This window comes from Rhinatrema bivittatum, chromosome 5, assembly GCF_901001135.1.
Source record: "Rhinatrema bivittatum chromosome 5, aRhiBiv1.1, whole genome shotgun sequence".
NCBI classification, from domain to species: Eukaryota; Metazoa; Chordata; class Amphibia; order Gymnophiona; family Rhinatrematidae; genus Rhinatrema; species Rhinatrema bivittatum.
Genome location: NC_042619.1, coordinates 377,050,343 through 377,062,559, shown reverse-complemented (window position 1 = coordinate 377,062,559; position 12,217 = coordinate 377,050,343). Strand labels below are relative to the sequence as shown.

General features: G+C 44.7%; 1 protein-coding gene across 1 annotated transcript in view; it reads right to left on the bottom strand.

Moving 5' to 3' along the window:
* The window catches only part of SLC9A4 (solute carrier family 9 member A4), a 117,741-nt gene that overhangs the window by 25,975 nt on the left and 79,549 nt on the right, over nt 1-12,217 (bottom strand). Inside the window, 2 exon segments of the mRNA XM_029604833.1 lie at nt 303-399; nt 10,172-10,330. Of these exon segments, the coding sequence (XP_029460693.1) occupies nt 303-399; nt 10,172-10,330 (256 nt within the window).

The window sequence follows — 12,217 nt, the reverse complement described above, 5'->3', positions numbered from 1 at the left end:
CCCTGGGCGTGCACTGACACACATGCATCAATGTGCTCCCACGTATTGGTTTGAAAGTTACTGTCCCAGCGTAAAGAGCTATATATATGTTGTGCCTCCTTGTTACTTATACCATTGGATCCAGGATTTACAGTATATTATTGATTTCAATCAGAGGAAACAGGTTGGACTCTGCCATATTGTGGGGAGGCAGCGGTTGCCATAACAGCGGTGATAACAAATGGAGAATAATATGTTTTCTAGTTACTTTGTAGATATCAAACAGAAAAACGCATGCAAAATGCAAGAAAGTCATTACATACCCTTTGTCGGATTTGATATAAGTTGTGTGCTAACATATCCCTCATTGATTCAACTTCTTCCGGAGAAAGCCTTTTTGCAGTTTGGTCTCTGTACCGTCTGTAAATATCACGAGAAAGTAAACATTAACCTGCGTTAACTCAGATAAACTGATGACGACTAGCCAAAGGCACAGGCAGGCCAACCTTATAATGGAGAACATGAGTGAGATGTCAGTGTTTGTTTTAGGCTTGCGTGCCTCCTGGCTGAATAATGTGGTGCAGGGCAGTGCCCTCCAGCTCTGTTCCCTGTTCTCCTGTCCTTTCCCCTCCCACTTTCTCCCTCATTCCCATCTGTCTTGGGCCCCTCCGATCCCTTCTTCCCCTTCTCCCTTTCCCTAGCCCGTTCTCCAAGACACATATGTTTTACAAATCATCTTGATTCCTGGTATTTACTGCCAGTAGGATCCTTCTGCCTTTTTTCCCCCCCATGAAATCCTGCCAATCACTTGCCGAACAAAACCAGCATTCACAGGACGGTTTTCAAACTCTTCTCTCTCTCTAGTCAAAAATATCAGAGGTAGAGCCCCTCCCGCCCCTCATCCATCTTCCACCTTCTCCAGAAAATGGATTCTACAGTAACTGAGAAGCTGTTGCCATTATAAACCTTTAGCAATCCAGAAGCTATGAAGTGGCAAAAAGCCATCTTCAAGCAGTAAAACCAGAATAAGAATGTTAGGGGGAGCAAATTATAAAATAAAGAGGAAAATCCTTGGATTTTTGCAAATGAAGGCTCCTTTTGCCAGATCTCAGCGCCGGTTCCAATTGAGTTGGTGGCCCAAAGCAGCAGGAGGAAAGGGACAGATCCCAAAAAGTCCTTTTGCCCCAGTATGAAAAATCCCAAGCCAAAGCGGGCTTACTGCAGAATCTGAGTAGGTAGGTAAAATTCAGCGTTATCTTTCTTTGCCCTTCAGGCTTCTGCCTGATAAGTCAAGGCCAGCAAATTGGTGGTTATCATCGTTACAATTCAAATTTGATTCAAGCTGAATTAGAAACAGTTGGATCTAAAACAGAGGCAGTGCGCCAACTGGAAGAGATGCAGCGTCAAGAAAAGTGACAACGGAATGAAACCCAGTAAACGAAGGGTGGATCAGGTGCACAAGGGTTTGGCACCATAAAGAAATGCTGTGTCAGAAGGTATCAATCCTTTATCCTATACTAAAGATGTCCAGGCAATTTTTTGTAATTTTCTAAATTGTGACTAAGTAGACCCCCTCAACCCAGTAACAGGACACGAAAACTGAAGACCTCAGTCCCCAGGCATGGACAGACCGACTTGCTAAAGGCAAAGGCCCCCAAAGCAAGGAAACAGATGGGTAGAACTACAACTCCCAGCAGTGAGCTGGATCTGAATATCCAATGGGGCTTTGAGGACAAATCCTCTGAGCGTAGGGTGGATGAATGCTCTGACCCCCCCCTCATGTGACTGGTGAGTATATAGGGCAGTGGTTCTCAACCCTGTCCTGGGGACCCCCCCCCAGCCAGTTGGGTTTTCAGGATATCCACAATGAATATGCATGAGAGAAAATTTGCATGTTATGGAGGCAGTGCATGCAAATTTTCTCTCATGCATATTCATTGTGGATATCCTGAAAACCCGACTGGCTGGGGGGGGTCCCCAGGACAGGGTTGAGAACCACTGATATAGGGAGTGCCTGGATCAGGAGGAGGGAGGAGCCAACCAGCCCTGGAGATGGAAACTTTGAATTTGAGATGGGCGATTTGCTGATGGGGACTCCTGCAGTGAAAAAAAGGAAGGTAAAGCAAACTGCTTGTGACGGACCGACAATTTGGCCCTACGTATTTTGGGAACTGTTTTGATATAAACTGCGCAGCGGTGATAATGATAATTTTGGACTGTGAATTTTTTTTAACCTGCTTTCGGCTATAGACGGCACCGTGGTCCTGGGAGCCCAACACAAACAGAGCACGGGAACATTGAGTGGATGTCTTTTATTTCTTACTTTTGCCAACCGTTTTGGGACTGTTTACTTGGAACTGATAATTCTTTGCTGGGTGAACTCAACTGGAGAGGCTGCCAGAGCCGAGCTAGGGGTGGAAGTTAGGCCCGGGCCCAGAAAGTGGGGTTTGTGGGAGAAGTAAATACTGCTTGGTGGATTTTTTTGCTTCTTTTTTTCCCCCCTCTGAACTGTACCACTGAGAACAGCAAATACAGCAGTTTCGGGCACCTGCAGGGTCAAGAGCTTCAGGGCAGGGATGGGAAAGTCGGTGTAAGCTCCAGCTGTTAAACTGTTCCTGGCAGTGGGTTTTGCCACCAGGGCAAAGCACCAAGTCAGGCTCAACCTGTTGTCGATGGGGACTTTGCCCCTGTTAAGCAGGTCCAAGTCTGCCAGAGGAAGCCTCACAGCCAGGCTCAGCTCTCTAGTTATGTGTATGGTTATTTATTTATTTAAATACATGTGTTGCCCGCCCTTCCTGCGCTCAGGACGGGGGCTACAACAAAACGTACGTAATGAATAAAGCAAAGAACAGTGCTACATAATAAAATAAAAACAGAGGATAAGGCAATACAATCAGCAACGAGTGAATGGCACCATAAGTCGGGAAGCAGGAATTAGGACATGTTGGTGGACTGGCTCGGGCCTGCCTTCTGGAAGAAATGTGCTTTTAAGGCTTTTTTAAAAAATAAAATGTATTTCCTGGAGGTTTCTTAATTCTCTCGGGAGGGTGTTCCGGCTGAGAAGAAAGCACGTTCTCTTGTCTCAGGGAGGAGAGCTGCCTTTGGGGAGGGAACGTCAAGGAAGCTCTGACCGGAGGATCTCGGGGACCTAATGGGAATATGAATTTTCAGTACAGAGGCAATCCAGGGGGAGTGAATGCTGTGAATAGTAGTGAGTATGAGCATGGCTAACTTCTGTTGGATACAGTAGGATGCAGGGAGCCAGTGAAGAGATTGCAAGACAGGGGCGATATGATTACGAATTGGCATTCAGAGTTCTGAATGATTTGAAGGGGATGAATGGTATGTGCTGGGAGACCGATGAGAAGGGAATTACAGTAGTAGTCGATACCTGAAAAGAGAAGAGATTGTAAGGCAAAACGGAAATCGTTAGGGTCAAGAAGAGGTTTTAAATGGCAGAGTAAGCACAGTTTGTAGGAGGAGGATTGAGTGACCATTTTCATATGGTCCTGCAGGGAGAGAGCAGGATCAATAACAACTATTGAAAGAGAACTGGTAACTTCTACTGTCAAACTGAGCCAGGTATGAATGAAAGAATGAGGGGGACCTGCCCGAGTTGGGCCCTGTTGCAGAGCCCCAAAGGCCTATTAACTACATACAGGTAGATTTTTAAAGGCCGGCGCGCACAAATCTGGGGTGATATGCATGTGGCCGGGCCACATGCACGCCGAGCACATTTTCAGAGTGGCCCCGCCACACGCGTATCTCCCGGTATGGCGGGACCTGTAAAAAGGGGCAGGCCAGGGGCAGGGTGGGGGCCGGCCAGGACAGTGCCAGTTTGTGCTATCCTGGTCAAGCGTGCACCGGCAGCCCACTGGCGCACGGAACTTACCCCCTGCTCTGTGGGAGCAGGGGTAAGTTACAAAATAAAAAAAATGTGTTTAGTTAGAGTGGGTTTAGGGATCGGGGAGGAGAGGGGGAAAGGGAGGAAGGATAGGTAGGGGGATAGGGAAGTTCCTTCCCAGTCCGCTCCTTAATTGGTGCGGACTGGGAGGGAAATGGGGAAGGCCTGATTGCATTGCCGTGCATTTTTTTATAAAATACCCCCACCTTGCGCGTGCCGATAAAAAATTGAGCGTGTATGTGCGCTCAGGTATCAGATTTTATAACATGCGAGCAGCGACGTGTGCATGTTATAAAATCGGCGCGTCCTTGTACACACGCCAGGAAATGTGTGCACATGGATGCGCAAGCCCTTAAAAATGTACCCCTTAGTGTTTGAGCTAAAGCAAAGAGCTTATCCTACTCCAGATGAGGGAAACCACCTGCAGAAGCCCAGCCTGTGTTCGGAATACCAACAGTTGGTACAGACGGTGGGACCTTCACAAAATACTATGTATAATGCATCCAAAAGAATGAACATAACCACAAGCAGAGGGTAAAAAAAAAACCCAGTCTTTTCTTAGTGGGATATTTGCGAACCTTCCCTAATAGAAATTATTATGTCTCAACATCAGCCAGTGTTTTGACAATACTTGCCTCAGGGGAAGAAAATAGATGAATGCAAAGTAACTTAGCTCTAATTGTGCAGAACAAGAATAGCCATCAGGATCAAAAACATTCTTAGGTTTCAAAAACAGAATCCAAATACCTGGCACAAAGAGTCATCTTTCTAACGGCAGCTCAATGACTGCATCGCCTGATGGACTTTTGTTGTATGGAACACAGCTGATTGCTAAGTGAAACTAAGGCCGCATGTAACTGTAGGTTAATCACGCAATGGCATATGGAAGAGGCAGTAACTATGAACTCAATTTGCCTTTCTTGGCCCCACAGGGTGAATGTTTCTGGATAGGCACATTCTGCCAGATAGCAGTTAGCATAAAACTTGGTATTCTGGGTAGTTATGAAAATTGAATTGCCTCATTAATGTCTCTGAGCTGTAGATAGGTCCTCCATGTTAAGCTGCAGTACACAGAGTACTGATCTGATGGTACAGCAGGTACGGGATTCCATTACTGGCCTCAACTCAATGATAACAGGATTCATCAAGTATGAACTTTCTGAAGCCAATCTGTTTTGTGTATAAATTATTTCCCCAGTGTTGGTGGGTGCTCACTGATGGCATAACTTTATTTATGTATTTATGTCACTTGTATTCAGTCTTTGGCCCTTCATATTCAGGTATTGTATTTCCCTATTCACAATCAAGAAAGATAACTTTCAAACAACTCTGAGCGGCCCAATATACATGTGTGTATATATATAGTCGCACGGACATCTACTTCAATATTATATAAGCTGCGCGTATCATGTATGCGCATATTCTAAAATACGCACTTCTACCCCCAAACATGCATGCTTATGTCTGGTTACACACAAATACCTGCAATGCGCTGAAAATGCGCAAGATCAAAGTCGAGGTTTAGCAAATCTGAAATATTGTCTACCAAACTGTAGTAGACTCAAAGGAGAATTTGTATTCATATGGCTGCACAGAGTCTTCAGCTTCAGAGCTTATGTTTGCATCAGCAGAGGTTGACAGATGGCAACAAACGGGAAAATGTTCCCGGCCCCAACACAAGCTGTGTTTCGTGGAAACGCTGTCTTAAGGAACAACATTTAGCAGTTACATATTTCAAAAGGCAAAAGTATGCAGCCGGTGATGCACTTTATTGGCAGCAATCAAACAAAATGCTTAGAAACTTCAATAGCTAAGCAGGCAGCAAAAAAAAAAAAAAAAAAAAAATATATATATATATATATATATATATATATATAACTTGCTCACATAAAACCCTGATTTACACGTGGACATCAATATATTTTAAAACATGTACACATAGTGGAAAACACGAGTTTGTCAATACCTCTACCAGTTCACCCAGTCCTCTCACCCAGCCAATAGCAGACAACAGCTGAGTCTGGTATCAGTTATACAAGATAATAAGCAGGTATAAATTTGCATGAATAAGTTTCCAAATGTACTCACATAAGACTCTTCTAAAATAGTAAGTTACGTAACAGCCCTAGATGCCCCTTTATTGCGCATGTAAATATCTGTGTGAAAATGAAAATATGCACGTATGTTTTATGTTTATAAAATAGCATGTACATGATTACAAGCTACTTATGCACATGCTTGCTAATTTTACATGGGTGACTCCTTTGAAAATTCAGACCTAAATTTGTAGCTAAGGCAAATGGAGGGCAAAATGACTTTCCCAAGGTCACAAGAGCAGCTGTGGAATTTGAATCCTGGCTTCCTTGGTTCCCAGTCGACTCCTCTAACCAGTAGGATCCAATACTACCTTCCAGGCCCTATTAAATGTTTTAATGCTGAACTGAAGCAGGGCATGGAGTAATTTGGGGAAAAAGCAGGCAGAGTACTGTAGTTCTTGCTCAGAATAGATTAATTACTTGTGCCGGCTCTCTTGTGGCAGAAATTCCTTTGATTGAATCGAAAGTACGGCAGTTAGAGCTGCATGCAGTCATTTGGAGTATCATTTTATAAAGATGACACAATCAAGACTAACCATCAAGAACAGACGTCAAGTCATCCAGCCTGACAAAAAGGAGCTTACTGACATTAAATGATCCAAAATTGCATATGGAGTGGTGGCCAATGCTAATGAAAGGTCAAATCAGAAAATTATAAACTGTTCTTGATTATAAAAACTTTCCTTTTAAACAACGTTTTAATGGTGATATCTAGCTATATCAGCTATTCTGCAGTACATACCAAGGCAGAGGAACAGAAGATCCAAAAGATTAAAAAGCACCTTCTCAAAATCCCCTGCGCTTTCTTTCCTGTTGCACGACACCCTTGGAACACACTCCTCCGTTTCTAAATGCCAGATCCTTCTCCTGCCAACTTTAAACCCACATTTTTTGCAAAGCAATGTTGTAAAACCCATATCATGTTTCCCCTGTATTCCTCTTTGCTACTTCAAAATAAGTAGCCAGGCTCTCCAATAAAGTGTAAATGGAAAGGGTTTATTGTGCTGTTGGTTAATAAACAATTCTGCTAGGGGTGTGCATTCGTTTGCAACGTATTGGCAATCCACAACGTATAGGGCCATATTCGTTGTATTCGAGGGGAAGCGAAACGTATCGCGATTCCCCACGAATACAACGAATCTTCTTGGCCATCTAAAGGAGCGAATTTAAACAAAACCTCCACCCTCCTGACCCCCCCAAGACTTACCAAAACTCCCTGGTGGTCCAGCGGGGGTCCGGGAGCCATCTCCTGCACTCGGGCCGTCGGCTGCCAGTATTCAAAGTGGCGCCGATAGCCCCTGTGACATAGTAAGGGCAAAGGCTATCGGCGCCATTTTGAATATTGGCAGCCGACGGCCCGAGTGCAGGAGATCGCTCCCGGACCCCCACTGGAGCTCCAGGGTTCCCCTATCTGCATCGGCAGGGGCTGGCTCCATCCCTTCTCCACGGCGGTCCGAGGCAGGCCGCTCCGGGGCCCTGCTGCAGCGTCCTCTCCATGCGGCAGACACCGTCGACTCCTTCCTGGTATCCGCCCCCCTAGGCGCACGCTCATGGCCAGTGCTGTCTTTTAAAGGGGCCGCAGCGGAAAACCTCGGCCTGGCCCCCAGCGACGATGTCATCATTCAGGGGCTATTTAAGCTCACTCCTCTCCAGCATTCCTTGCCTTGGCAACGGGTCTGCTCCTCGGAGATTCTAGTTGCTACGTTCCAGTTCTTGTGTTCCTGCTGATCCTGATCTTCTGTTCCTGTTCCTGTGGTTCCAATTCCTTCTCCTGGTTCCTAGTCCTCAGATTGTCTTCTCGGTTCTGACTTTGGCCTGGTTTCCTGATTCTGCTGTCTGCTGCCCGTCCTGACCCCGCGTGATACCGGTTCCTGCTTATCTGCTGCCTGCCCCAACTTCTGCCCTGGCTCCTCGTGCTGCTTCTTCACTGCCTGCCCTGACTCCTGGACCGTCCTCGTTCATCCGGACCTCCACCAGCCTCGACCCAGACCGTCTACACTGCTTCCTCCTATGGACTTCTCTATGCCAGGAGTCCCTCGCCTAAGACGTGCTGGTCCTGGTACCCAAGGGCTCAACCTGAGGGGAACGAGGGCTGGTATAGGTGAAGTTCCTGTCAGGTCTCCTGGTCCTGTACCACCTCCCTGCTATGAGGTCCACTGGGGGCCTTGCCTCAGTGGAGGTTCCAGCTCTCGTGCCAGCTCAAGGGTCCACAGTGCTAACTCCAAGATGTTCATTTTTAATTTCTTTTGGTTTTGGGCTATTAATGGCCCTAATTTTGTTTTTTTGGAGGGGTTATTTTTTCCATTTAATTTAATTTTTATTTGTTTTGGAAAATAGTGTGTGCTATTTGCAATTAGTGTGAACTGTTTTCCAAAATAGTGCACACTATTTATTTGGAGCCATTTTCAATTTTGTTTTGGATTTAACAAAATGGCCATTTTCAGTTCAGATATTACCATTAATTTTTCAACAAAGTTACTCTTCCTAGTATGCGTAAGCTCTTAGGGAAAAGCATTCTACAAACTTCCGTGCTTGTTTGTGTCTTCATTGTCCTGCAAACCTTTTTTACTTTATAGAATTTCTTCACTTGGTGTAAATGTACAGTACTGTGAACAATAATGATGCTTTATAGAAAAGTCAAATGTACTTTGTTCATTTGGCATCATTTATTTATTTATTTATTTATTTATTTAAGTTTTTCTATACCGGCATTCGCGATAAAAATCGCATCATGTCGGTTTACAATTAACAAGTAGATAGGGAACAAAAGGCAATAAATAACATTGATCTAAGTAATAATAATAATAAAACAATAGTAATAGTAGTAAAAAACGTTAAACAAGAGAAGGCTAAGGAATGCAGTTACAATAAAACAAGGGAGTAATATAACTTGGATCAGAGAAAAGAAGCAGGGGTTTAAATATATATAACATATATGCCAGTCAATGTGCTTATAGCGTTGAAGAATTGCCCTTATGAGGTAGGGATATTAATTACTATGATTAAGGCAAAGTCTGAGCGAATAGGTAATAATGGAATCATTAAAAATTTCAGTACAATACATTCATTATTTTCCTTGTATCAATGGTGCTCAAACCAGTCCTCAGTAGCCCCCTCCAGTTGATCAGATTTTTAAGATATTCCAAATGAGTATACATAGGATATATTTGCATATGTAAAATTTAAGAAACAGATCATTGTTTGTTTATAAAAATATATCCTGCAAATTTAGGAGGTGTAAAACTACACCAGCTGAGGAGGCATATGGATCAGTTTGAATACCATTGCCTTGCACATTCATGATGCAGGATCTACAATATGGGGATGTGCTGCTGATTTTTTGTTGTTTTTTTTGTTGTTGTTGTTTTCTTTTGTTTAGTGTTTGCTACTTTTTTAGTGCAAGATACATTTTTTAACTCACTAAAACCATAAGGGGTAGATTTTAAAAGGTATGCGCGGACGTCCAATTTTATAACATGCGCTTGCTGGTGCACGCATGTTATAAAATTGGGGGTCAGCACGTGCAAGAGGGTGCACGTTAGTGCAACTTGCGCGTGCCGATGCCCGCGGAACTTCCCAACCCCCTAATCTAACCTTCCTACCCCTTCCCCTAACCTCCCACCCCAACCTTTATCTTACCTTTTGCACCTGCCTCCGGGCAGGCGCAGGTTGCGCGCGCCGGCAACCTGCCGGCGCGCGATTCCCCAGCACGGCGGCAAATGGCCACTGTGCCGGGAGCCTTTCACTCCGCCCCGCCCCTTTTCAGAAGCCCCGGGACTTACTCGCATCCCGGGGCTTTACGCGCGTGGCCGGGCCTTTTTAAAATAGGCCCGGTGCATGTTAGCCCTCCTACGTGCGCGTAAGGCTTTTAAAATCCAGGCCTAAATGCATACAGATTTGAAGTTGCATGCACTAAATTAATGGCTTACGTATTACATAATGTTAACAAGCAATAAATGGATTTTAACATGCATTAAAAAGTTTTACTGCACACTAAAACAAAACAAAACAAAACAAAACAAAAAACGGACCAAAAGGAAACAAACAAAAATCTCAGCTCTACACTTCTATTATGATATCGAATTAGGATTTCACTTTTACCTTTCTTTACACTTCCACCATGGGAAAACCATTGAATATTAAAAAAAAACAAACCCAAAACACAAACTACACCACTAAAAATGATACTTACATGAGAGAAGCTGCAGATGGATCTCTGCTTATTCCTACTTCTGCCATCTCAATGGCTTGTTTTATTTCCAGCTTTTTGTAAAGAGAAACAATGCTTGATTTAGGCTGCTTCTTCCGGATCAGAACTCTCCGCAGGTATTTGTTGTCAAACTTTTTATATCTGTAATAATGGGTACAAGTTCAACACTTTTTATGTATATCTTTCAGATCATTCATTTAGACTTTTTATTTTTAGCTGTAATGGCATCAGAAACAGGATCTCCTAGTGCAGAAGGATATGTAAATAATAAAGCAAAAGTACTTATTCTGCATTAGTGAATTATCTTGTTTCTTCAACCCCCTGATCTTTCTCCAGGGTTCCCCAAGGCTGCTTGTTATCGTCAACCTTTCATTATTTATCTGCAACAGATTTCCTTTGCTTTAGGTGTTGTTTATAGAATTTATGCAGATGATTTACAGTTTTGTTTGCGGTGTAACTCTGATGGTTCTGTTTCTCAAGAAAGATTTAGTGAATGCATGGAGGCTGTACAGAGCTGGTTAATGAGGTCTAAAATTGGTACTGGATGTAAAGAAACCTGTTGTGCTCTTCACATTGCACGGAATGTTCCAGTATCAGGTCTGGCCTAGGCCTCAGCACTGGGACTGGGCTTCAGGCCAGGTCCAGGTATCGGGTTTAGGCCTCTAGGAGACGAGGCTGTGTTGGACCCTCATGGATTAGGTAAGTTTTGGTTGGGGAGGTTCCTGGCCCTAGCACTATGGTGGTGGGTGAGATGGGGAGCTTTGGGAGGCCCCATTTCTGGTTTGTTTGTTTTTTAATGTTCATTTCATTTATACAAACTACAGAAATAAAATAAGCATTGAACAAAATGATACCTAGGTAGGGAACCCCCAAAATAAACAAAATGTTTTCCCTGCACATCTCTAGTAATTACTACCAAGGCATTCTAAGATTAGTTGGTCTAATTGCTAATCCTGAGGGTCTGCACCCCAAGGCCGGTTTGAAACCTGCCACTATATGGTACTGCTAAACCTAGCTGCACCACATTTTGTGTGCAGATAGGTTCTTGGGGAGATGTGTAGCTTTTCAAATTTGTTCAGTGATTGGGGGGGATGTGGGAGGAGTCCAATTTGGCAGTTTTCTCAGAACTGTATGCTCTGTTTGTATGAGTCCCTTACATTATACCTTTGAAATGCATGGTCCTAGCTCTACTAATCGCTGTGTGGAGATCAGTCTTTGGAAGGACATAAGACTTCAAAGTTAGTCAATGACTTAGGGGGAAAAGAAAAGGGGCAGAAGAGAGAGAGAGCAAAGTTGGCACATTTTGAAAACAATTGCATGAGTTATTGAACCAAGGCTGTTTAAGAGGCAGAGCCGTAGCGTGCCTATGGCCAATATGGCCGTAGCGTGCCTATGGCCAATATGGCCATAGGCGCCACTACCAAAAGGTGCCATAGTGCCGCGTCATGTGGGGCCTTAGTAAGTGGAAAAGCAGTGCGGCCCGTCGTCTATTCATAGGCGTTGGAACGGGGGGGGGGGGGGGGGGGGGGCTGCCAACCACGGGAAAAGTCTCATTGGTGGCAGTGGGACGGCACATGATTTCATGAACGCTACCACGATCCCCTAATTCTCCCTCCCTGCTCCTGAAGAATGGAAGTATTGGGCCTTGCAGCATGGGCTGCTTCTTCTTCCTCGGCTGTAGGCACCTGATGACATCATTCAGGCACCAGCAGCTGGGAGGGAGGAAGCAGCCTGCACTGCAAGGTCCGATCCTTCGATTCTTCAGAAACAGGGAGGGTGAATGAGGGGATTATGGTAGCACTGTGGGGATGAGCAGCATTCAGGAAATCATGCACTGGCCACCTGTGGTGAGTGAGGGGATTGAGGATGAGAAGGTATGGGAGGGGTGACAAGACTTCTGGGCAATAGGGGGGCTGGGGGGGGAAAGACTGGAGAGCAAGACTGCTGAGAAGTGGAGGTCTAGGAGAGGAGGGCCTGTTGAGCAAGACTGCAGGGGAGTGGGGGCTCTGGGTGAGGAGAGGGGGCTGT